General features: G+C 48.6%; 3 protein-coding genes across 8 annotated transcripts in view; 2 read left to right on the forward strand and 1 right to left on the reverse strand.

Annotated features, from left to right (window-relative positions):
* GABPB2 (GA binding protein transcription factor subunit beta 2) overlaps positions 1 to 25,586 on the forward strand; it is a 244,521-nt gene that overhangs the window by 206,620 nt on the left and 12,315 nt on the right. For 2 of the 6 annotated variants that reach the window (XM_036342477.1, XM_036342480.1), the window contains exons 2-3: positions 23,512 to 23,679; positions 24,202 to 24,396. In XM_036342477.1, the coding sequence (XP_036198370.1) occupies positions 23,512 to 23,679; positions 24,202 to 24,396 (363 nt within the window). Of the gene's footprint in view, positions 1 to 15,737; positions 16,024 to 17,375; positions 17,598 to 19,058; positions 19,199 to 23,511; positions 23,680 to 24,201; positions 24,397 to 25,586 lie in introns of those variants that run through there. The other 4 variants (XM_036342482.1, XM_036342481.1, XM_036342478.1 and 1 more) reach the window with 4 other exon arrangements.
* CDC42SE1 (CDC42 small effector 1) lies at positions 1,510 to 7,383 on the reverse strand. Its single transcript, XM_036342510.1, has 5 exons — positions 7,238 to 7,383; positions 4,101 to 4,369; positions 3,439 to 3,549; positions 2,424 to 2,512; positions 1,510 to 2,159 (listed from the first exon to the last, which is right to left on the reverse strand). The coding sequence occupies exons 2-4, from the start codon at positions 4,152 to 4,154 to the stop codon at positions 2,438 to 2,440; spliced, it is 240 nt and encodes a 79-aa protein (XP_036198403.1). The 5' UTR covers positions 4,155 to 4,369; positions 7,238 to 7,383; the 3' UTR covers positions 1,510 to 2,159; positions 2,424 to 2,437.
* Positions 8,116 to 14,287, forward strand: MLLT11 (MLLT11 transcription factor 7 cofactor). The gene is made up of 2 exons (XM_036342509.1): positions 8,116 to 8,269; positions 13,058 to 14,287. The coding sequence occupies exon 2, from the start codon at positions 13,064 to 13,066 to the stop codon at positions 13,334 to 13,336; it is 273 nt and encodes a 90-aa protein (XP_036198402.1). The 5' UTR covers positions 8,116 to 8,269; positions 13,058 to 13,063; the 3' UTR covers positions 13,337 to 14,287.

Consider the following 25,586-nt stretch of genomic DNA (forward strand, 5'->3'; position numbering starts at 1 on the left):
GTGATGGCAGCACACACATAAGAGAAGGTAATTAAGAGAGAACCAAAGGAAAGATCGTGCCCAAAGAACTGGCCTAAGAATGAGGCTAAAAGATCAGGGTGACCAGATTCCAGGAGCCTCCATCTTCCTACCCGATCCCGTCAACCCTTTAGATCTAGTAAAACCCTCATGCTATTGAGCTACTTTTGGGGCAACAAGATGAACTACTTTCAGAGCAACTAGCTTGACTGGCACAGAGTAGATTTGGAATGTTACCTCTGAGCAATCTTAGACCTTAGAAACCTTTAGAAAATACACGGAAACTTGAAAAAATTAGAACCTCAGTCACTGTAGCTGGGGGCAAACTTCATAGATGGTGGATCAGCAGAGTGGATCCTCATTCCCCCATTCCTGACCCCCCACTACCACCATGCTTCCTGCTACTGAGCTACTGAGAGACCCCTGTGTTCTGGACACAGAGCAGGCAGGAGCTCATCTGTCCTGTGCTGCCTCCTAATCTCTCCGAGAGGAAGGGGGCAGGACAAAACACACCTGAGAAAACGGAAAGTGCTGGAAGACCCTGCTCCTCTGTTACTTCCCCACCTAAAGCAGGCTCTTCGGCCAGGTGGGGCGTTCTTCAGACAAAACTCCCTGAGTCTTATTTGTGTCTGGTTCCAGGACTAGGGCACAGAAACAGAGCTTCAAGTTTGGGGAGGACAGCGCTGGGGTGTCTACGGCTCTACTGCTTTTCTCTCCCTCCCTTCCCCAATCCCACCACTGCAGGAACCCCTCCTCCACCGAGCAAGGGAGAAGCACGTCCATCACAAGCAACCCATGCAAGCACAAGCAACACAATGAGTACAAAATTGTTGGAGACTATTAAGCCTAGTTTACAGGGGGTCTAGTTCATCCAGGCTCAGGCTTAGGATGAATAATGGGATGGGGGTGTGGTAGGGGATAAAAATCACTCAAGAGAAAAATGTGTTGATTCTAGAGCGCTGGCTCTGAGCTTGGGGCACTTCTGCCCCCCTGGGAGGCACTTGGCAATGTCTGGAGACATTTTTGGGTGTGATAACTAGGGTGGGCCAGGGACACTGCTAAACATCCTATCATGCACAGGACAGTCCCCAGTACTAAGAATGATCCAGCCCAAAATGTCAAAAGTGTCCAGACTGAGAAACCTTGCTGTCTCCCTGCGCCCAGGTTGTGAGGATCTTAAGATTCCTAAACTCCCAGGTGATTGTTTTCAACCAATTCATCTCCCCACCTTCCATCCTCCAGGGTCAGCAAGTCCACCTGAGACATAACTCCTAGTTTCGCTGCCATCTGGATTTCTCTCCAGCTCCCTCTTCCTCCTCTCACCTGGGCCAGCAGGGAGGTTGGCAGAGGGCAGGCCAGGTCCCCAAGATCTAACTGGAATGTCATCAGGTTAAGACCCATCTCTTAAGTCTTATTCAATGGGAAACAATAAGGTTTCTAAGGGTAAGGACGGAGGTAGTAGCAGGGTGGGGGTAATTACGAGAATGCATCTTAAATTTACTTTTTAATTAGTTTTTAAAAAGGAAAGATACTGGGGAGCTAGCAATGCTACAGAAACAGGGTTAGAGGCCTAACTAGAGAAAGACGCTGGTATTGGCAGAGAGATATTGAAGGGCTGTGAGCTTAAGATCTGAGATTTAAAGAGAGTCGACTAGGCAGTGGTCCCCCTCCCAGCCCCTGCTTGAGGTCTGCTTCAGTTCATTCCAGAAGGAAGGAGAAGGGCAGAGAGGTAGGGAGCTCTCAGCAAAGCCAGCTCCAGCTTGGTAACCTCACCCACCTGCCATTTAAGGAGTTCAGGCTAATAGATTAAAAACAGGTGGCACCCAGACTGTCATTCAGGAGGAGGGAACTCATTCCAGGTTTCCAGAAACTCCCATTTCAGATCTGAGAGTGTCCAGGGCTTCAGCTGAGCTCCTCTGGCCAACCAGTAGTTACTTGGTCAGTCCTGCTGCCTTGACCCCATCTCCAGGAGGGGCTACAGCCAGAGGAGGGAGGGGGGAGTCCAGCCCCCAAGCCTTTTGAGGCACTATCAGGCAGATAAGGAAAAAAAGGGGCCTTGAGGACACTGGTTCTCGGAGGATCTGGTGGAGGCAGCATCTCTTCTGGGCTGGGCACAGAGTGGAGACTTCAGACAGCAAAAACTGATTAAAAAAAAAAAAAAAAAAAGATTAGCCTCAAAGAAAACCAAGGTCTCGGGGAGAAAGGCACCACCTAGTGCAGACTAGTTCCACAGCGCGCTCTTTTCTCTATTCCTGTCGGCACATCCCTCTCTCTCTGCTTTTCTGGATCCCACGTCACTACCTCTCCCGGGCTAATTCTTCCTTCCCTCGATTCCCTTTCTTGCAGAGGCTCAGGGTTCCAAGGCAGAGCTCAGCGGGTGCTGGAGGTGCTCTCTATTTACTCACCATTCCTGTTGGAGCTACAAGCCCCTAGAATTGCTCCATGGCCTGTCTCGGTTTCCCTTGGATCTCATCTGCTCCTGAACAGCGCCTGTCTGTGGAAAAGCACATGTGAAACTCTCCCAAGTCTTCATGTCTCACAGTAAGAAACCTCCCCTGTGCCCTCCATGGAAGAGGCTGACCCCATCTCCTTGAAGATAAAATCATCTGGAAAGGTTAAAATTAATCACCATTCTTCCAAGGGAGGTTCCCATGCCTCCCTTCACACTGACCTTTGTGAGGATGAGACAAAAATTAGTCTTTTACGCCCTGGCTGGTGTGGCTCAGTTGGTTGGAGCATGGTTCCATACACCGGAAGGTCATGGATTCGATTCCCCCATCGGGGCACGTGCAGGAGGCAACCAATTGATGTTTCACTCTCACATCAATGTTCCTCTCCCTTCCTCTCTCTCTCAAATTAATAAAAGCATGTCCTTGGGTGAGGGCTTAAAAAGAAAAAGTGTTCTTTTACTTATAAGATCCTCCCACAAAGGACCCTATCATAGTTATCTAAGTTCTGCAATTGGTGAAAAGACTCCTTCACTATCTCCATCCCCATTTCCCTTTCCCTTTCCCTTATTTTGAGAGCAAAATACATATTAGACGTTATTTAGGACAGAGGTGCTCGGCCTTTTTCCTGCCCCAACATCCCAACCGCAATGTGACTTACTACAGCACTGAGACAGCAGTTCTTAATGAATAGAAGGAACAGATACGGTTTTTGGAAAAAGCCGTCCAAGTAACTCTTAAAGACATATCTATCTCCCACCCCAATTAATAAGAACCTGTTAACTGTAAAGATGAGGGAGCCTAAAATGCCAGAGACCTGAAATGCCAAGGTCCCAGGTTTACCCAACTGGTGACCGGGACTAGAATCCTCGCTGCTTACTTCCCCATCAAGCATTCTGTGATGACCCCTGCTCGAACTTTCAAAGAGGAACCGTTCTAGGCCACAACCCCATATCAAACATTCCCTTATTACCATGGCAAGTCCATCTCCGGCCCCCATCTCCCCGGAGCCAATGTGAGTCAGGTGGACAAAATTCATTGGTTCCCCAATCATGGTCCGATCGATCCGCCTCCTCTTCTTCTTCTGCTTGGAGAAAATAGGGGAGTTATGTCTGAAAGCCCCTCCTGCAGTCACAGTGGAGGAAGGAAAAAAGAGTCTTGAAAACCACTAAGGGAAGAGCTAAGGCCCGGTAGGAAAGGGAATATGGCGTTACAATAGGGAAATAAATCACTAGGGTGTGAAAGGCAAGGCTGGAATAGCACAGGGAGGACACAGGCAGGGCGGTGAGGGCAGTGGCCGGCAGAGTGAACACTGGACAAGGAAAGGACACATCAAAGTCACCCCTGGCTGATGAGGAAACAATGGGGGAAACTGACAGGTATTAAGCTCCACCTACAACCCCCACCCAACTCAGAAGGGACAGGGACAGGAAGTGAGAGCTAGGACGATTCACTTCTCCCATCACCCAGTCCCCCTTTACTGTGGCACACACCTGCCTCGCCACTGAAAACGATCCCGACAGAGAGGGAGGCTAGACCAGTGCTTTCTAGACTGCAGGTCCTAGAAGGTGAGCCTCCCCAACAGGATACGGTAACTGATTTCTGTGCGTGTGGGGTGGGGGCAGGAACACTCACCGGCTGGGGTTTCTCTACCACACAGCAGCCCAGTTTGTGCCAAAATTCACTCATGTTCCCTGATGGTTCCAGTTTCACTCTGCTGCCCAAGGCCCCAGAGGGCTCTTGCCCTGGTGCCTGGACCGCCCACTCCTCACTCCCTTCAGGTGTCGCAACACCCTGGGTTCACGCCGCAGGAAAGGCCCGTGTCTCAGACCCCGGGAAACCAGCAGGGCCAGGCAGTGAGGTGGGCAGGCAGGCGCACGGTTCTCTTCCTCAGGCCTGGAACCCTGGAGGAGCAGAAAGGAGAGAGAGAAGAAAGGTGAACGGGGAATCCCTCCCTCCCTGAGAAGCCTCCTACAGAGCTCAGACGCGCGTTCTCCCTTAAAAGCCCTAGTCCTGTGCACGACACTCACCTCCTCAGTCGGCAGAACCTCACAGGGAGACTCTCAAAGGAAGGAAAAGAACCAAAGGGCACCAAGGGGTTAAGGCGTAGCAGCTGCTGGCACCAAGGGAGAGGAAGGGGGCTGGAGGCATCTAGGATGATGGGATGGGAGGGGACCAAAGGATAGTGGCATAACTGAGCACACTTTGGGGGGTACTACAAGCTCTACCTCTCTTCTCCCTGGGTACAGGCCAGAAGGGGAGGGGCAGCGAAGTGACTTTGAAGAGGAAATGGTGGTTTTTTTTGTTCTCACAAACAAGGCCTCCGCCCCTGTCCCTCCCCCGCTTTCCCTTACCTTACCCTCAACACCTACATTTTCTTTAAGACCCTGACCACCTAAGTCCTAGGTAACTAAGTACGGCAGGTTGATCCTCAAGAAAGACTTGCCACGGTGAGAAATTCCCTCCCTCTCTTTCTATTCCCTGCCCTTGTTCCTCCTCCTTTCCCTCCACTGAGATCCAACCCCTCCCAAAGACATTTAGCAGCGCCTTTATGACTTGACCTTGAGATCTTGCCTCAAGGCTGCACACACTGTTTCTCTGAGTCCTATGTCACCTCACCCCTGCACGTGCACCCCCGTGGCATGGCCGTATCTCCGTGTGTGACTTGTGCACAGGTTGCCGGCCAGGAGGAATCTTTCTCCAGCCTCCCCGCCCTCTTCACATGTCCTATCGTGCCACTCTGCTCCGCGCCTGCCTCTCTCCCCCCCTCTCTCCTCCCCTCATGCCGTGACCTGTTCTCCCCTCCGTCCTCACCACTTCCATCCCCAAGGAACTTTCCAAAGCGTTAGTGCCCCAGGAAGAACTCTCATTACTGCCGGCCAGGGTAGGGCACAGCTGAGTTTCTCTGTGCTCACTGCGTTTCCGCAGTCCTGTAACACAGGCAAGCTCAACGTTTCCACGGACAGGGCAGCTTGATAAATACTATCAATGCATGAATATGGACCTCCTGTCCCTCCAGTCCCAGGCCCTGAACCCTGAAGCTCTGGCAACCTAGACGGATCTAAGAACTGAGTAGTAGTTGGTGGTGTTTTAAAAAGCCCCGAGATGAGATCACACAAACACTGATACAGCTTCTAAGGAAGGGAAGGACCCAGGTCCTTTCTCTTACTTCCCTTCCCACTGCTGGAGGGAGGAGTTACGAGACAGGGTGGAAGTCAGAACACAGCTGTCCAGAGAGGGGAGCTGTGGTCAATGGGGAAGTCAGTCACAGGGTTTGTAGTGATGGCGGTGGCAGCCTGTGGTAAGGGTTGGAGGCAGGGGTGGGGGGTGATGGAGACAACAATGAAGAATGAGAGGAAACCCCCAACACCACCAGACAGGCTGCACTGAGATTGGACTCTCCCCAACACCCCCCTGGCTCAAAGCTGAGTGGACAGAAGTGGATGGTGGGAGGAGAGAGAAGAAAAGAGGGGGAGAGGAGAGGGAGAGGGAACGGGGCAACGGAGGGAACAAGGACGGTTCTGTTCCTTTTCCAGGGACCTGGCCAGAGCTGGGTGGAGGGAAAGTGTGTGTGTGGGACTTGGCATGAAATTACCCGTGATGATGCGAAGTGACCAGGAAATTCCATTCCCTCGGACACAGGACCTCCGGGTGCCTAAAACTTGGGGGTGGGGGGGTGTCAGCGTGTGGAGAAAACCGGGCAGGGTGAAACTGGGGCTGGGAGGGTGGGGAGAACAAGGCCAGAAAAGTAAGTGATTGGCTGCCACTCTCCTTCTTTAAAAGAGGTACCAAGCCCAGTGAAGGGGAAACAGCAGGAGGGGTCAGGGTTAGAGCACAGAGGTCCACATCCTGACAGTGGGGTGGTTCCGAGAACCGGGCCTAAGTCCCAAATAGGAAGGGCGAACTGGAGCTGGGGGGACACCACGGTCACCGGGGCTTAGGGCTGAGCAGCTGCGGAGCTGTGGGGGGGTGAGCGGGAGACGGGATGGGAGAAGGTTCCGGGAGGAAGGATGTTCATAGGTAGTTCCCCGGTCCTGTTCTAGCCCCAAACCGGTTTTCCCGGTCCCGCTGCCTGCAGCCCCAAGGCCTCCAACCCGCTGCCCGACAAGCCTTCACAGGCAGCAGCTGGAGAGAGAGCGCATGGAGGGAATGGAGGGGCAATCAGCCCGGGGCTGCAGCTGCTCCCCCGCGGGCCTCCAGGCCAGGAGAGCTCCCGAGGGCTCGAGGGCAGTCGGGGTAGACGCCCCCTTTTCAGGCATCTGCCCCAGGGAAGGCCTGGTGGGGCGTCAGATGAGACAGAAGCCGGCCCTAAACCCCCTCCGTGCTGTCATTTCAGCCACACAAACTCCATTTCTGCCGACCGCCCAACTCGACCCCGACACCCTCTGCTGCTCCTCCCAGCGCTGCACCAGGCCTGGGGCCCCTCGGGGCATCTTTCGGGCGCTGTCACGGTCTTCCGTGGCCACCCCGGCCCCGGGTGTAGACCTCCCCGGACCCAGCTCGGCTCCGCCCGAGGCCAGTGCGCCTCGGAGGAGACCTCCCCTCCCACCTCCCCAACACCCCAGCCCCCTTTCCCTTCTACTCCTCAGGGGCCGCACCGGGGGGGCGAGGGGCGCGTGAGCGAGGACGGGGGCGGTTACTCAAGGGACGCACCCCTTTTCCCACCGACCCAGCCCGCCCGCCGCCCTGGACGCTCGCCTCCCCCACCCCCAGCATCCGGTCGGCGGGACGGGCGGGGCGCACCGCCCGGGGACCAAGTCCAACGCTCTCACCTGCTCGGCTCCGGCATCGAGGCGCCCGGCTAGAGCTGGTTGGGGGGCTTCCGCTCGGTGCCCGCCAGTGTGGGGTCCCCGGGATCGCTCCTCGGCGCGGTGGGGAGCCGAGGGCGGGCCGGCAGAGGTGGGGCTGGCCGAGGGCGGAAACGGCGGCGACGCGATTACGAAACTCGTCCGGCTGGGGGCGGGCGCACAGCTCCCCCCACCCCGGACCGAGGCGGCTGCGCGCGGGGCGGGCCCTGGGCGGGGCCTCGGGAGCCCCCTCGGGCCGCCGCCCCTCTCGGCGCACTGCGGAGTGGGGACCTGTCGGTGGGGACCGGGCACCCAAGCTGGGTCCCCCGGAATCGCACGTTTTCTTTGCGCGCCAGGCATTGCGAAGCGGAGTCCCTAAAGCCCCCATGTCCCCCGGACCCTACCAAGTCCCGAGTTTCCCAGACGCAGCGAGCCCCCCGCCCCCCATCTTCTGTGTTCTACCCGCAGTGGAGCAGGGCACCCGTTATGGGGGTGGGGAGGCGAGTCGGGAGGAGGAGGGTTGGAGGGAGAATTTCCCTGATTTTCAAAAATACTTGGTCACCTGAAACCCTTAAGTCGGGGGGATAAAGGGGCACGCCTCCATTGTTGTCTAGAGTGAAGATGCTTAAGCCATAAACCTGAAATCCGAGGGCCATAGCTGCCTATTCAGTGCACCTCGGGTTGCAGGGGGCGCTGGAAGGGCTGGGGTCACCGTGCAGACCAATGAGCCTGCGGAGGCGCCTCAGCCCGCTGCCTCCGAAAGCGCCCGGGAGCCTATGGTTTGAATCGGCCGAGTCAGGCAGGGAGGGGCGGAGGCCCCCCGCCTTCCTAGGAGGGGCTGCATTGCAGGGGGAGGCGGCGGCGAGCCTCAGTCACTGGAGAGGGAGAGGGAGCGGGAGCGAGAAGACAAAGCCGGCCAAGCCCCCGCTGCTGCCTTTCTCTCCAGCCCAGAGCAGGGACCGGAGCCTGGGGTCCTCCCTCCATCTTCGGAACACACTAGTAATTCACTGATAACAGGTAAACTAACTGGGGGAGGGGGAAGGGAGAGGGGGGCTGCAGAGATAGAAGAGCAGCTGCTTCTGGTTAGGTTAGGGACCCCCAAATAAGGATGAGGTTGGGGGACAGTTCTAGCGGAGAGAAGGCGCCGCTATGAACAACGGTAGTTAATTTGTTCACCGTTTTCCATCTCTTGCTCACATCTCCATCCATGCCTTATAATCCTGAACACAGACATTAATTTTTAACAATTTACCTGTAGTTATTTCTTAGCATTTATCTCATGTCAAGTACCTATTTGCCTACAATTTATTGTCCTGTGTATTTTATCTTCAGTCTAGTTATCTCTATCTTTCTTTCAAGCTATAATTTGTGTGGTGTGTTTTTCTTCTTCTTCTTATGAATCTCTAGTCCTACTGTATTGCTCTAGCCTCTATTTCCCTCTGTTTCTTTTCTTTTCTTTTTTCCCTGTAGTGTCTTATTGATGTGTCTTCCTTCACCCCAAACTTGTCTCCACAGGAGGCAGTTTGGGGGATGGGATATGAGATAATATTGAGATTAATCCTCACATTTCCTTTAATAATCTCCTCCACATCTCATCTTGCTCCAAAGAAAGCAGCAGCTTGAGGTAGGAAGGTGGGGGGCCTCTGTGTTGGAGAACTACCGGATCCCATATTGAATTAGTACAGCACACAAAAGCTAGTAGGTTTAGGGACAGATTCTGGAAAAGGAATGCTTATTTGCAGCTCAGTGGAATCGGTGGGGGAAGGATATGGCCGTGAGAAAGATCCAAGCCCAGAATGAGGCGCATGCAGTGAGATGCCGGAGCCCTTCCATTCCCCACCACCACCATGCCTTGTCCTTCCACCCCACGGTGGCAGCATGACACAGCAAGGCCTGGTTGGTAGACCTTGGATTCCCACTGGGGGGCTGGACAAAGGGTATTTGGGCGGGTCTGTGTGGTTCAGTGAGAGTGTCTCTTTTTATATATATTTGCTAATCAAGCAAATGGAGAGGGGAAGAGAAAGCTAGCTGAAAAGAGACCTCTTGCAAAATTTGGGTAGTTGGGAATTAAATTCACACTCTATTAAATTTTAAAATTTCATTATCAACGTAAAGGCTATTTTAGCTTCCATTTTCTGCGTAGGTAATGCGCTTGACTTGATTTTAAATGCTGTCAATACTTGTAGGAGTATCTTTCTAGGATGTATTTGGTCCTCTCTGTAGATGTCTCTGAGCCATACCTAGAGATTTTAGGCCTTTTAAGTCAATATTTCGTGCAATTTCCCTCCGCTTTTTTAATTGTCAAGAGAAGCCCTGCCAGATACTCAGGGATTGGAGAGCTTTGAGACATATGCTGGCTGTAAGGAAGGGAGTCCGTTTGTCAGAGCCTTCTCCCTTTCTCGGATTCTAGCTTGCTCTCCATTGCCTATTGCATGTTCACCATTCAGATCGGAACCACAGAACAATCAGTACCTAACCCACTGCATATCTGCTCTCCAGGAACTAAGAATTCTTGCAAGTTTTGAGAATATTGGTATAGGATTACGTAAAGCTAAAGGCAACTATCTATGTATAACACATCAAAGAAGTCCAGATTGGGGATTAGGAGACCTGGATTCTAATCCAAACTGGCTGGGAGGCTTCACAAGTCACTAGATAATTTCTAAGGTGTTTTCTAGTTTTAAAAATCTATTAATTCCTCCCCACCTTACGATTCTATTTTTTTTTTTTTTTTAAAGAGCCTATTATATTTGCCCAGCATTATACTAAACTCTCACTGGAGAAAACTGATAAGGGCGGGGATATAAAAGAAGCCTGTTATGCAGGCAAATAACTAGTAATATTAGTAAAATATCCCTGTGGACAGAAGTAACATTTTGTCTCCTAAGGTTTGCTTCTTAGGATCTCTATAACCCTGGTTGATTGGTTAATAGGTACAACCATTTTTGCAACTCTCTGTGCACATGGCTCTGCAGATTATTGCGGCGATGATCAGAGCTGCCTATCATAGGATGATGACCTCACCTTTCTAACATGTTCCCACCCTGTCCCAGTCCCCGCATCACACCCCTAAGCAGCTTCTCTGCTTGGGGTTTATTTTGGAGCTTGAACCTAAGACAAAAAAGAGCAACTCAGCATTTGCTTTTAACTTTAAAAACATCTGAGTCTACCTACTTACCCCTCCTAAAGCTCCCACACTCACACAGAAACATATTCTAGATTAATGCATTCTTTTTCTGCCTTTTTTACTTAGAGACATTTCACATTATATGGGTTGATAGGGTTTCTGTAGGGTACTGGTTATCATGTTTTTTGTTGTTTAGAAAAAAAAAATATATATATATATTTATTTTTTTGTCAATCCTCATCCAATATATTTTCTTTTTTAGGGAGGGGGAGAGAGACACATCACTTGGTTGCCTCCCACACTCAACCTGACCAGGGCCAGGGATTGAACCTGCAACCCAGATATATGCCCTTGACCAGAAATCGAACCCATGACTCTTTGGTGCAAGGGCTGATGCTCTAACCACTGAACTACCAGTCAGGACTAGTTATCATGTCTGCCTAACACATTTTGGAACCTATTTTAGGCCACTATTTAGGCATCTCAAGGCCTGATGAGAGCCAATGGAGTGTGTTGGAGGAAGTCCTTTTGAAACAGGGTTCTATTTTTGGAGGCAGTGGTGGAATGTTCTTTCTGCTCCTTTGGGAACGTTTCAGCTAATGCTTCTTGCCCCTTCCCTTGGCTAGCAAGCAGCAGAGTGGAGGCTGCAGGGAGGTAATTTATAAGTCACATAACATCAGGGTATGGGAAGGATGAGCAGAAAGGGTGATAAAAGTACTGATGAAAGCATGGACAAGTATCTAATTCTGTTAAAGCACCTTCTCCTCCCAATCTAAACTTTACCTTACTTACCTGGAGTTTCTAATCCATTTGCTCTCACCATCATCAGATATATTCTAGCATTGTGACCAGAGAAGAGACCTGTTATAGCATAGGAAAACTCGTTTAGCACCTGGGTTTTGTTCGGAAGCAGAGGTAGGTTACAGAGAAATAGATAGGCTGTTAAAGCTTATCTGAGGACTAATAGATGGGAGTGGCGAGGTATTCATTGTATTAAATAAAGAGTGAGAGAAAATTAATCAGCAGCCTTGAATGTCTTTTGTGTGCAAAGCCCAGCGCTTGTGGGCTTTGCACAAAGTACTAAATAGATTGGTTTATACCCTTGGGGATATTCTCAGTCTCTTGAAGGAGATAAGACTATCCCTATACTTGTAACAGTGATCTGTAACCCCAAACTGATATAGTCAGGTAAAACTACAGTGGTAAGGGAGATGCTAGAAGAAATGGGTAGCTGGAGCCGAATAAGTTTAAGGAAGTCCTCCTGAAAGAGGTGAGTTTATAATAGGATTTATTTTTATTGTAAGTTTTTTTTTATTTTAGAGAGAAGGGAGAGAAACATCAATCTGTTGTTCCATTTATTTATGCATTCATTGGTTGATTTTTTTTTTTTTAAGAGAGAGAATGGAAAGGAGGGGGATAAAAACATTGATGTGAGAGAGACACATTGAATGGTTGCCCCCCCACAGGCACTTCAATCAGGGCCAGGAATAGAACCTGCAACCCAGGTACGTGCCCTTGATCGGGAATCGAACCTACGACTCTTTTGTGCGCAGGCCAACACTATCCACTGAGCCACACCAGTCAGGGCCATTGGGTTTATTCTTGTATGTGCCCTGACTGGGGATTTAACCTGCAACCTTTGTGTATTGGGACAATGCTCTAACCAACTGAGCTACCCGGCCAGGGCTATCATAGGGCTTAGGAGAGAGGGAGGAAAACAGAAAGCCGAACTGTCCTGAATGCCCTTTTCAGAGGTGCCATGACCTAATGAACCAAAGGCAGGAAGAAGTTCCGTATTTGCAAACATAATAGGAATTTAGGGGAAAAATTCCTCTAGGGACTTGAGTGGAGTATTGAAACTTGGGTAGTATTTTAAGATGGAAAGTGGAGTGAGTGATGAGTATTTTTTTTTTTAATATATTTTTTATTGATTTTTCACAGAGAGGAAGGGAGAGAGATAGAGAGTTAGAAACATCGATGAGAGAGAAACATCAATCAGCTGCCTCCTGCACATCTCCCGCTGGGGATGTGCCCGCAACCCAGGTACATGCCCTTGACTGGAATCGAACCTGGGACCCTTCAGTCCGCAGGCCGACGCTCTATCCACTGAGTCAAACCGGTTTCGGCGAGTGATGAGTATTAACTGTAGCAGAGATGTACCACTACTACTCGGAAGAATAGGGCCAGATTCTGAGAGGCCTTGAAAACCAGCCTCAAGATCGACTTGAAACGCCCTAACCGGTTTGGCTCAGCGGATAGAGCGACGGCCTGTGGACTCAAGGGTCCCGGGTTCGATTCCGGTCAGGGGCATGTGTCAGGGGCATGTACCTTGGTTGCGGGCACATCCCCAGTATGCAGTGTGCAGGAGGCAGCTGACTGATGTTTCTCTCTCATCGATGTTTCTGACTCTCTATCCCTCTCCCTTCCTCTCTGTAAAAAATCAGTAAAATATATTAAAAAAAAAAAAAAAAGATTGACTTGAAGCAGTAGGCAGTAAATAAAGTCATTCCAAGTTGGGGGGAAGTTAGGAAGTAGTAGAAAATGGTAAAAGAGGAAGGGTCCCTGAAGCGTATCCCATGGGGCCGATGGGGATGTGAAGATTCTAAGTAGGGAAAGGCCATGAATGGACCACAAAGAGCTTGTTGTACCGTGAAGACTGACCAGCGGTTTCTCCTTAGGACGTCATGAGGGACCCTGTGAGCAGCCAGTACAGCTCCTTTCTTTTCTGGAGGATGCCCATTCCCGAACTGGATCTGTCGGAGCTGGAAAGCCTGGGTCTGTCAGACACATCCATCTACAAGGTCAAGGACAGCAGCGCTGGCAAAATGACCGGGCAAGCCACGGAAACAGAGCAGGAGAAACACCCCGAGGGCGACGCCCTCCTTCAGTACAGCACCTTCAACTTCTGGAGGGCCCCCATCGCCAGCATCCACGCCTTCGACCTGGACTTGCTCTAAGCCCGAGCCTTCTCTCCCACCACGCCTGCATTGTCCATCCCTTCCCCTATTAATCTTGCTTTCTTCCCTCTATTGTGTTGCGGTGGTGCTGATGAATTTGCCAGAGTTGTGTCTTACTTATTTATTTGTTTATTTATTTATTTATTTATTTATTTAATGGATGTTTCTCTCAAAAGCCCTCAAGTCACAAAGTAAAGGGTTCAAGCAATGAAGTAGTTACTACCCCCCCCCTCCCCCGTCCATATTAATTCCAGAAAACAGGCCTGATGGGGGCACCAGAGAGTAGTATCGTAGTGTAAAATGGAAGGGCTGATTTTCTGACCTCATTTGAGATTGTTCCCATTTTCCTAATTTCTTGCTCTACGCCAGCACACACAAATATTTCTTCAAGGGTTGAAGAGTAAATTTTGAGATTATCTGCTACAAGACAGTAGGATTTCTAAAAGGCTAAGGTGATAAGACACTTGCTTTTTTGATTCTGCTCCTTCTTGTAATAAATTTTCTCAGAGAAATTGGGGGTAAAGGTATAAAACAAGAGGAGTAATGTATCTTGGAAAATGAAAATAGGGGAAAGCCCTGGATCGTGTCAGAAACAGCTACACTCTCTCGAAAGGGTGTTTCTCCGTCAAGCCTCCTTGCTTTACTGTTTGGTTCCTAACCGTGGGCTGAAAACTTTTGAAAACTCGATTTCAAATCTTAAGATGCAATCTTGTTGACTATCGTGGTACCTGGTAAGGTTTGGATTCTGTTCCTAAAAGCCCTTGGGTGGGTCCTTAGCTTAGGCTTGCCCTCCTGCGTCTGCGATGTGTGTTGATCAAGGGGCCTCAGCTACCTTAGGACCACGAAGCCAACAACCACATTCTGACCCCACAGCCTGTTCCCACTCCTCCCAACGTTCCTGCTGCTGGTTGTGCTGCATTTACTCATTTCTTTAATAAAGACATTCAACCCCAGGACTGCATTCTAGTTTTCTCTCTCCACCGGAAAGCAGTATGGACCTCAGACGTTAGCCTTGCTTTCACATTCAGCTTGTGTATATATATATATTTATAACTTATTGATTTTTTACAGAGAGGAAGGGAGAGGGATATAGAGTTAAAAACATCTGATGAGAGAGAAACATCGATCAGCTGCTTCCTGCACGCCCCCTACTGGGGATGTGCCCGCAGCCAAGGTACATGCCCTTGACGGGAATCGAACCCGGGACCTTTCAGTCCGCAGGCCGACGCTCTGTCCACTGAGTCAAACCGGTCAGGGCCTAGCTTGTATATTTTTTTTCTTTCAACTTGAAGGAAGAATGATTTGAGTAGCGTTTATACATTAAAATGATGCACTTCTGCTTGGAAAGGTAGGTAACCGGGGTGAAATCCACGCAGAACTATTTCGGGAGGAAGCTGTGACCAGTCACTCCGCCTGCCCACATGTTTGAGCTGGTCACTCCAGGCGCCGCGGAAGGCAGGCGCCCGCGGCTCGCAGTCTGCTCTGCATCTCGGCCGGGGTGCCCGAGACAACCAACAAGTGCACCCAAATGTCACCTGCTTGCCTAAAACGCTCACTTAAAAAAACCACCACCGCGCAACCATTTGTGCTCATTCCCAAGTCGTGTTTGGGTGCCGACTCCAGGGAAAGGCACGGAGCCAGAGAGTATGATGTCAGCGGGAATGAAACAACTTCAGAAGGGCAGCCGGACATACGGACATGGGCAGCGCCTGGGCGACGTGCTGCAAACACTGTCTAAGATGACATGAAGGCGACCTAGGGAAGTCCAGGAAAGGGGGGGATACGCAGAACCGCCTCGCAGGCCAGGAATGGCCAACCGTCCAAGTCAAAAGCCAACATCTAATGGAGGATGGATGGGTCCGTGACGTGTCCTTTCCTCGTGGCGCCTGCTGGGCAGAGGTCGGCTACAAGTGTTTGGTAAATGAGACGCCGGATTGGATTTGCAAACTCATCACGCTCCATCGTTTTCCAGCCCCCGCCCCCCGCCCCCAAGAAATGCCTCGGTTACTGGTTTCCCTGTCCGCGCTGACAGCTGGGCTCCGGGTCCTTCCGCTCAGGCCGGGAGGGGAACCATGTCCGTCAGGCACAGGAGTTCGTTTCTCGCGCAAAGCCAGGCCGTCCCCCTCAGCCTGGCCCTCGGCGGGGACGCGGGAACAAGGCTTCTCCATCCTTAGCGCTGGCCTCCCAAGAAGCCAGCAAAGAGGAGCAGGACCGGGGCAGAACCGCTTTCCCTTTAGCGGCTCGCCTGGTTCTTGGCGCCAAAACAAGCCGCGGGCCCGCCCCCTGCCGGTCTATGCGGCACGTAAGGCACGTCATCGAAACCCTCCGCGTCGCCAAAGAGTCCCGCCGAGGATTTCCCCGGATACACGCTTTCCCACCGCCAAGAGCCTTCGGCGGATAGCAAACGAGCCTCAGAGGTGCCTCATCCTTCAGTTCGAATGGAAATGCAGGTTCCAATCTCGTTTTTTCTTCACAGATCCCTCCGCCAGAAAGTGTTTCCCGCAGTCTCCACTTCCGGGTCCGCCATTTTGTTGCCTCCATTTCTCCACGAGGGGGGTTAAAGGCCCCCAAAATATGCAAAGGCCAAAAAGTAACCGTCACTGACAGGGAGTCTAAACGAGAGGAGGAGACGGCACCAAACTGGCGGGTCCGGCAAGAGCGCCACCGGCGGCGTCCCGGACGAGGAGGTGAGGGGGAAGAGAAGATGCGTGGACCGGGGGTGTGGGGGGGCCCGCGGGAGGGGGCCGTGGAAAGCTGCACCGCTTCCCGGCACAGCGCCGAACTTCCGGGCGCGGACAGAGCGGCGCCGCTTCGTCGGAGCGGGGGAACCTGGGGCCGGGGGACGCAGAGGAAGGGGATGCTGCCGGGAGGAAGGGGAGGGGACTGGGAGGAGGTGAAGGAGGGGGTGGGTGCAAGACCCGGGGCTGGGGAACTGGACCAAGGGAAGCCAAGGCCGTCGAGGTGACCACTAGGGGGCAGCGCGGAGCCCGGGCGGGCTGCTGCCTCCGCGGAGACCTGGGCTCCCGGGCTCTTCCCGAAAGACAGACCATTAGGAGAAAACGGGGACTCATGCCCGGCCCCAGCAGGAGCCTGAAGGTTATCAGTGAGCACGCTAATCCGAACAGGGGGCTAAGGGCCCCGCCTCCAGTTTTGTGGTTTTTTGTTTGTTTGTTTTTTTAAGAGAGAGAGAAAGGGCCCTGCCGGGTTTGGCTCAGTGGACAGAGCGTCAGTCTGCGGACTGAAGGGTCCCAAGTTCGATTCCGGTCAAGGGCATGTACCTTGGTTGCGGGCACATCCCCAGTGGGGGCTGTGCAGAGGCAGCTGATCGATGTTTCTCTCTCATCGATATTTCTAACTCTCTATCCCTCTCCCGTCCTCTCTGCAAAAAATCAATAAAATATATTTTTTAAAAAAAGAGAGAGAAAGGAAGGAAGGGAGAGAAACATTTTGTCGTCCCACTTCCTTATGCGTTCACCGCTTGCGGCTTGTATGTGCCCTGGGGACCAGCCTGCAGCCTGGGTGCCAGGGGAGGAGGCTGTGACCAGCTGAGCCTCAGCCTCCCGTTGCACAGTCGTTTGTACAGCTGGCGGCTCAGTGGGGACCCGTGGGATAGAAAAAGGGAAAATCAAGAAGGTCAGACCATGGTTTCCTCCGTGCCGGTTCTCCCTGCAGTTAGCTGTCTGTGTGCTCAGAGCTGTACTTACGCCAACAAAGGTCATCCCCACCCGATTTCTTCTATCAACCAACGTAATTAGTCTCTAATTACTGGCTAATAATAGAGTACTTTGTTGTCAAGAGCTCAAGCACTTCATTAGTAAAACACGGTTATTGAAAGCTCGTGTGTGTGTGTGTGTGTGTGTGTGTGTGTGTGTGTGTGTGTTTGGGAGGGGATGTGGGTGTTGTATTCATCTTCAAAGTCCTGAGAGTCAAGTTAGATCAAATTTTGTTTCTTCACTTTATATGAAGGGAAAGTGGAGATACATACAGTAAAGGGAGAATGTTTTCCCTTACATCTTTTTTCTTTCTTTTTTTTTAACAGTGATTTTTAGAGAAAGAGGAAGGGAGAGTGAGAGAGAAACATCGATGACGTTGATGTGAGAGCGTGACATCAATCAGCTGGCTGCCTCCTGCACAACCCCCACAGGGATGGAGCCCACAACCCGGGCATGTGCCCTTGAGCTGGCAACCTCCCAGGACACTGGACGACGCCCAGCCAACTGAACCACACAGGACAGGGCTCTTAGATTACATCTTTTATCTGGTGGGTACTGGGAGAATGGCACTTAGTCCCCCAAAATGCTGTTCTTTTAAAAATACATTTTAGCCCTAGGTGGTTTGGCTCAGTGGATAGAGCGCTGGCTTGCAGACTGAAGGGTCTCAGTTACATTCCGGTCAAGGGCACATGCCCAGGTTGGGGGCTAGATCCCCAGTAGGGGCCGTGCAGGAGGCAGCCGATCCATGATTCTGTCTCTCCCTCCCTCTCCCTTCCTCTCTGAAATCAATAAAAATATATTTGGGGGTGGGGGAATAAGAAAAACATTCTCATCAGAGCAGTGAGGATTTTTTTTTTTAAAGAGAGAGTGGAAAGGATTGGGTAGGGAGGGAGAGAGAGCAAGGAGAGAGAAATGTTACATCAATTGGTTGCCTCACACGCGCCCCAGCCAGGTGAGGGGATCAGACCTGCAACCCAGGTACATGCCCGTGACTGGAATTGGAACTGGCAACCCTCCAGTGTGCAGGCCGTTGCTCAAACCATTTGGCAGCACCAGCCAGGGCAAGGTTTATATTTAATCGTGCAAAGTCCAATGTAGGTGCCACACTTCTGAGTAGCTCTTTTAAACAATCAGCTCGGAGAACTGGGCTTCTCTGGTCCTGTGGCCCTTCTGTCACATGGTCCAGTCTTGATGTGGCTTCTATAAATCCTTGGTTGTAAGACTTCTGTTCAGCTAGTCTTCAATTGGTTATTCAGGTTGATTGTTCTATAATTTTGTTGTAATTCCAATTTGGGCCTGGGAGGAAGTGAATGTTATTTCCACTTACTCCTCAGCCATCTTTTTCCCTCTCTTCCTACCCCTGTATGATTTTATAACATGCATTGGTCATTTGAAAAATATTGGTTCACCAGATTATGCAGATTATCCAAGTGTTGATGCATTTTATTACCCAATGTTGAAAAATTCACACTCATTAGTGTCACCATGAATTTCATCAAAAAGTTCGTAGTAAACTTCAACTCATGGTTGAGGTATATTTCCCCAAATTCTAATTTTTGCTTGAAAGCTGAAATTATAATTGATAATTGGCAATAAATACTGTCGTTTGTTTGCTTTGAAGTGGGAGGTTCACTCTGTTCATTTTTAAAAAAGTGTCTGCCATATCCCTTGGCTTGTCTATTTGTCATTCTTTCCTGTGACATATTTCTACCCATGGTCATTTCAAAAGGATGAAATGCTGTTTTATTGATCCCTTAAACTAGAAAGGTCATAATGTGATGTGTTGCATTTATTATCATCATCATCATCATCATCATCATTATTATTGTTCTGGAGATTGAAAGTGAGGGAAATGTTGTTTGGGATCTGAAATTTTTCCAAATATCTAATTGTTTGTGTTAGATGATGAGGAAACGCCCTACCAGAAAGTCACCTTGAAAAGTATATTAAAGTACAAGAAGTCTTCTAAAACCATTTTACAGACAGCTCTCCTTATGTTTGATTTACAGCTTCCTGAAAACTTCTGTTCCTATGCATAAAGATGTCTTTGGTGGACTTGGGGAAGAGATTGCTAGAAGCAGCAAGAAAAGGCCAAGATGATGAAGTGAGGACATTGATGGCAAATGGTGCCCCGTTCACCACCGACTGGGTAAGTTCTCTTGATTAGTCCCAATGTGTGCTGTTACCAATCGTTTTCCTTTTCTTCCTTTTTTTAAAAAATTTTTTATTTATTGATTTGAGAGGGGGATGGGGAAACATCTTTGTTTTTCCACTTATTTACACATTCATTGGTGGATTTCTTTTTTTATTTTTTTTTTATTTTTTATTTTTTTATATATTTTATTGATTTTTTACAGAGAGGAAGGGAGAGAGATAGAGAGTTAGAAACATCGATAAGAGAGAAACATCGATCAGCTGCCTCCTGCACATCTCCTACTGGGGAATGCCCGCAACACAGGTACATGCCCTTGACCGGAATCGAACCTGGGACCCTTCAGTCCGCAGGCCGACGCTCCATCCACTGAGCCAAACCGGCTTCGGCTGGTTGATTTCTTTTTATTTTTATTTTTTATTTATTTATTTTTTTAAATATATATTTTATTGATTTTTTACAGAGAGTAAGGGGTAGAGATAGAGAGTTAGAAACATCGATGAGTGAGAAACATCGATCAGCTGCCTCCGGCACACCCCCTATTGGGGATGTGCCTGCAACCCAGGTACATGCCCTTGACCGGAATCGAACCTGGGACCCTTCAGTCCGCAGGCCAATGCTCCATCCACTGAGCCAAACCGGTTTCGGCTCTTTTTAAAAATATATATATTTTATTGATTTTTTTACAGAGAGGAGGGGAGAGGGATAGAGAGTTAGAAACATGGATGAGAGAGAGAAACATTGATCAGCTGCCTCCTGCACACCCCCTACTGGGGATGTGCCTGCAACCAAGGTACATGCCCTTGACGGGAATCGAACCTGGGACCCTTCAGTCCGCAGGTCAATGCTCTATCCACTGAGCCAAACCAGTTAGGGCAGGGGTGGGCAAACTTTTTGACTCGAGGGCCACAATGGGTTCTTTTTTTTTTTTTTTAATATATTTTATTGATTTTTTACAGAGAGGAAGGGAGAGAGATAGTTAGAAACATCGATGAGAGAGAAACATCGATCAGCTGCCTCCTGCACACCTCCCACTGGGGATGTGCCTGCAACCCAGGTACATGCCCTTGACCGGAATCGAACCTGGGACCCTTCAGTCCGCAGGCCGACGCTCTGTCCACTGAGCCAAACTGGTTCTGGCCACAATGGGTTCTTAAACTAGACCGGAGGGCCGGAACAAAAGCATGGATGGAGTGTTTGTGTGAACTAATATAAATTCAAAGTAAACATCATTACATAAAAGGGTACGGTCTTTTTTTTTTAGTTTTATTCATTTCAAACGTGCCGGATCCGGCCCGCGGGCCGTAGTTTGCCCACGGCTGAGTTAGGGCCATTGGTTGATTCTTGTATGTCCCCTGATGGGATAGAACCAGAAACCTTGGCATATCAGAATGATGCTCTAACCAACTGAGCTACCCGGCCAGGACACCAATCTTTTTCTTAAAGGCTAAAAAGACTTTATTGATTTTTTTTTTTTTAAATTCACTTTCTGCCTCATTCTCCTCACAAAGTTTTATTTTCTTTCTCTCATCTAAATATGTGGTTTTCTTTTTTTTTCTAATATATTTTATTGATATTTTACAGGGAGGAAGGGAGAGGGATAAAGAGTTAGAAACATCAATGAGAAAGAAACATCGATCAGCTGCCTCCTACACACCCTCCACTGGGGATGTGCCCGCAACCAAGACACATGCCCTTGACCGGAATCGAACCCGGGACCCTTCAGTCCACAGGCCGACGCCCTATCCACTGAGCCAAACCGGTCAGGGCTAAATATGTGGTTTTCATTTTCTTTTAGTTTTCCAAATTGAAAGTGTCTCCTATGGATGTATAGATGGTAATTGTAAAGGTATTATATACTTGTGGTTTTCTATAATGCTTTTCAGAGTATTTTCCAAAAGTTTAATTCTCCCTGTAGTGTACTTGGGTTATAGGCTTCTGTAATTAGCTAGAAATTAAACAAAATCAGTATAATAAAAGTACCTTTCTAAACTAATAAACTGTTTATTTCCTTTTCTCTAAAATGTCCTGATTAATAAGAAATAGTCTAGCCCAGTCCACAGTCCCAGTCAGTGTGGTTCGATGGTTGAGCGTCAACCTATGAGCCAGGAGGTCACAGTTCGATTCCTTTTCAGAGCATGTGCCTGGGTTGCAGGCTCGATCCTCGCAGCCGGGGACGGGGGGTGGGGAGAACGGTGCAGGAGACTGCTGATCAGTGATTCTCTCTCGTCATTGATGTTTCCATTTCTCTCCCCCTCCCCCTTTCTCTCTAAAATCAAATAAATAAATAAAAAAGGAAGATGTAATTTTATGATCCTAGACAGCCAGCTTGGAGAGCAGAAGTTTAGAAGATCCGGGTCCACATTATAACATGGGCTTCCTTAGCATCCATAGATTTTGTAAACATTGCCTAATTTTAACAATACAATGAGTGAGTGTCCTCTTTTCTGGAGTGGTTAATTCGTAAGTTGAGAGGCCAGCAGTTTCTTTTCTTTTCTTTTTTTTTCTTAATCCTCACCCTAGTATTGTTTCTTTATTGATGAGAGAGAGAGGAGTGTCAGCGATGTGAGAGAGAAACATTGATTGGTTGCCCTCCTCAGGTGCCCTGAGCCCACGACCCTGCAGTACACAGGAAGATGCTCTAACCAACTGAGCCACACTGCCCAGGACTGAGGACAGCAGGTTCTTAGCACTTCACTGAAAGGAAGAAAGGAAACCCATGAGATTAGCATTTTTATAAATAGGCCTGAAAAGAGCAATGTGAATTAAATCCAATCAGGCAGAAGCTGAATATATGAAAAGCAAAGTATGAGTGAAGTAGGCTTTAAATAAACCAGCATAAAGCAAAGACAGGAATAGGTTTCTGGCCAAAGTGGATGCTGGTAACTCTTACAAGATTTCCTTTGAGATGATATAGACTTGTTTATTGCTAAAACTTTTTTTTTTTAATATATTTTATTGATTTTTTACAGAGAGGAACAGAGAGAGAGAGAGAGTTAGAAACATCGATCAGCTGCCTCCTGCACATCTCCCACTGGGGATGTGCCCACAACCCAGGTACACGCCCTTGACCGGAATCGAACCCGGGACCCTTCAGTCCGCAGGCTGACGCTCTATCCACTGAGCCAAATCGGTTTTGGCGCTAAAACATTTAAAATATGTATTTTATTGATTTCAGAGAGGAAGGAAGGGGAAGAGAGAGATGGAAACATCCATGATGAGAGAAAATCGTTGATCGGCTGCCTCCTGCAAGCCTCCCACTGGGGATCGAGCCCTAAACCCAGGCATGTGCCCTGCCCGGGAATCAAACCAGTGACTTCTTGGTTCATAGGTTGATGCTCAACCACTGAGCCACGCCCAGCCGGGCTTGATTGCTAAATTTTTAAAAAATATATTTTATTGACTTCAGAGAGGAAGGGAGAGGGAGAGAGAGAAACATCAGTGATGAGCCCTAGCTGGTTTGGCTTAATGGATAGAGCATAGGCCTGCGGACTGAAGGGTCCAGGTTTGATTCCAGTCAAGGGCACATGCCAAGGTTGCAGGCTCGATCCCCAGTAGGGGGTGTGCAGGCAGCAGCCGGTCAATGATTCTCTCTCATCATTGATGTTTCTAGCTCTCTCTCCCTTTCCCTTCCTCTCTGAAATCAATAAAAACATATAAAAAAAATAGAAAGAAACATCAATGAGCGAATCATCGATTTGCTGCCTCCTGCATGCCCAACACTGGGAATTGAGCTCAAAACCCAGGAATGTGCCCTGACCAGGAATCAAACCATGACCACCTAGTTAATAGATCGACGCTCAACTGCTGAGCCTCGCTGGCCGGGCTTAGCTGCTAAATGTTTATTGCCTCTTAATCTCATCAGTCTTTTTGCCTTGCTTTACTGTGGTAACAAACTTCTGTTACAAGCAATTAAATTAGCACTCCAAGTTCTACATGCAACTTTCTGGTCTCTGCCCTTTGCCTAGAAATTGTTTTGAACCTTTACCCCTGACTCAGAATCCTCTTGTCTGTCCATTTATTTTATCTTCTAAGCCCTGTTTAAAATCATGTCCTTTAGGGAATCTTACATGGTAAATCCATCTGACTTAAATCCATTCTATTTAGCGCTTATTTAATTGATAGTATGTTTATTCCTCTATTAGTATATTAACTTTTTAATTCATTTATTCAGTCCTGTCTGCCCCACCAGATACTCTCTTTCCATGGGCAGGAACCATAAAACTCACCTCTTGTTCATTTGTGTCTCTCCAGTAATGATTTAGGAGTCTGCATGCAGCTGATATTCAATGAGTATTATTTTCCCACAGCTTGGAACGTCACCCCTCCACCTTGCAGCCCAGTATGGTCATTATTCCACAGCAGAAGTGCTCCTTCGAGCAGGCGTTAGCAGGGATGCCCGAACCAAAGTGGACAGGACCCCCTTGCACATGGCTGCAGCTGATGGACATGCACACATCGTGGAACTGCTCGTTAGGGTAAAGCAAGAATAGTGGCGGGTCTGTATGGTAAAGAGGACACCTACCTTCCTTTCTTAAACTAGTGGCAGGGAACGAGGCTGGGAAAGATCAAGGTGAGGACAGTTTATAGCATTGAATTGTCTCTCTTTCAAGAGTAACAATGACTGTGAGAATTTTATACTCTAATCTTTAGAAACAGACTTTGTTGGCTTTTCTTCATTCCCTTTCTGCAGGTGTTCTCTGCACTTATGCCTGTTTTTTTCAGACACTCGGCTCTGTTAATAAATGCAGCAAAAATCTGTTCTTTTCCTTTTCCTTTCCTTTCTATTGTAATTTCCCAGTGATGTCCTTAGAAGACCCACTCATGGAAGGCAGTATGTCTGTCAGCATCAGGATAATTCGAGAAATGTTTTTCCTTTTGATATTTCTTAAAGGTGACCTAAATTTGAATATGTGTAACCTATGGAAAGTCTCTGTGTTGGTGATGGGATCTTGCACCTGTGCTGTTGTAACCAGTGAAACATTACTCTTCTATGACAGAATGGTGCAGATGTGAATGCCAAGGATATGCTGAAGATGACAGCTTTGCATTGGGCCACAGAATACCACCATCGAGATGTTGTAGAGCTGCTTATCAAATATGGAGCTGATGTCCATGCTTTCAGCAAGTTTGATAAATCTGCCTTTGACATAGCCCTGGAGAAGAACAATGCTGAGATCCTGGTCATCCTCCAGGTCTATTTTGTTTTTAATCCCCAGAGTATACTTGAATGAAGTTAAGGATTTATTATGGGAGCTGAATCAAAACAGAATTTTCCCTATTGTATCAAAGAAGTACTTCTAATGTGTTTTAGTCTTGTGATTCAGTGTCATTAGTATATTTAAATACATATATTCTATAAAGCATTGAATTAGTTATGGAGATTGAATAACAGTGTTGGCGGCCAATACAAAAACTAGATTTACTTGGCTTTAGAATGATTGTTTTTCTCCATGAAAATTTTTCTTTCTTATTAAACTTGACTTGGGACTATATTAAAAGTCTCTCTATGTTTTCTAAATGTACATCAACGTATATGAGACAGTATATAGCTCTGAAGCCCATCAGGTCATCTCAGAATTAAAGGAAGCCATCTCAGAATGAAAAGTTAGCTGCCCGGCCAGAGTGGCTCAGTTGGCTGAGCGTTGCCCACGCACCAAAAAGTTGCCAGTTTGATTCCCAGTCAAGGACACATGCCTGGGTTGCGGGTTCAATCCCCAGTCAGGTCATGTACGGAAGGCAACTGATCAATGTTCCTCCCTTACATTGATGATTTTCTCTCTCTCCCTCTCCCTCTCCCTCTCTCCTTTCCTCTCTCTAAGCATGTCCTTGGATGAGGGTAAAAAAAAAAGTTACCTGTGATGGTTCTACCCATTAATTTCTTAAACCAGCACTTGTATATCAGGAAATAACAGGATTAGGAATATAAAGATGAAGAGGACATGGCTCTGTCCTTGGAGTGTTTAGCATGATGAAGGTCAGACAAGAAATAAAGCATTACAGTACTCTGGTGATAAACAGATATCTACCAGCTACTTTTTTAAATATATTTTTATTGATTTCAGAGAGGAAGAGAGAGATAGAAACATCAATGATGAGAGGGAACCATTGATTGGCTGCCTCCTGCACGTTGGACCGAGCCCACAACCCAGGCTTGTGCCCTTGACCGGAATTGAACCTGGGACCCTTTAGTCTGCAGGCCGGCCGACGCTCTATCCACTGAGCCAAACCGGCTAGGGCTTTACCAGCTATTACAGGAGCACAGAATAGGGAGTGTTAATGATGCTTAAAGCAAGAATTAAAGTGGATGTAGAATCTGAACTGAGTTTTGAGGGACAAGTGGGCAGAGAAGTGAGAAAATGATATTCTAGGCTAGAAAAAGAGC

The sequence above is a fragment of the Myotis myotis genome, unplaced genomic scaffold, assembly GCF_014108235.1.
Source record: "Myotis myotis isolate mMyoMyo1 unplaced genomic scaffold, mMyoMyo1.p scaffold_m19_p_18, whole genome shotgun sequence".
Taxonomy (NCBI): Eukaryota; Metazoa; Chordata; class Mammalia; order Chiroptera; family Vespertilionidae; genus Myotis; species Myotis myotis.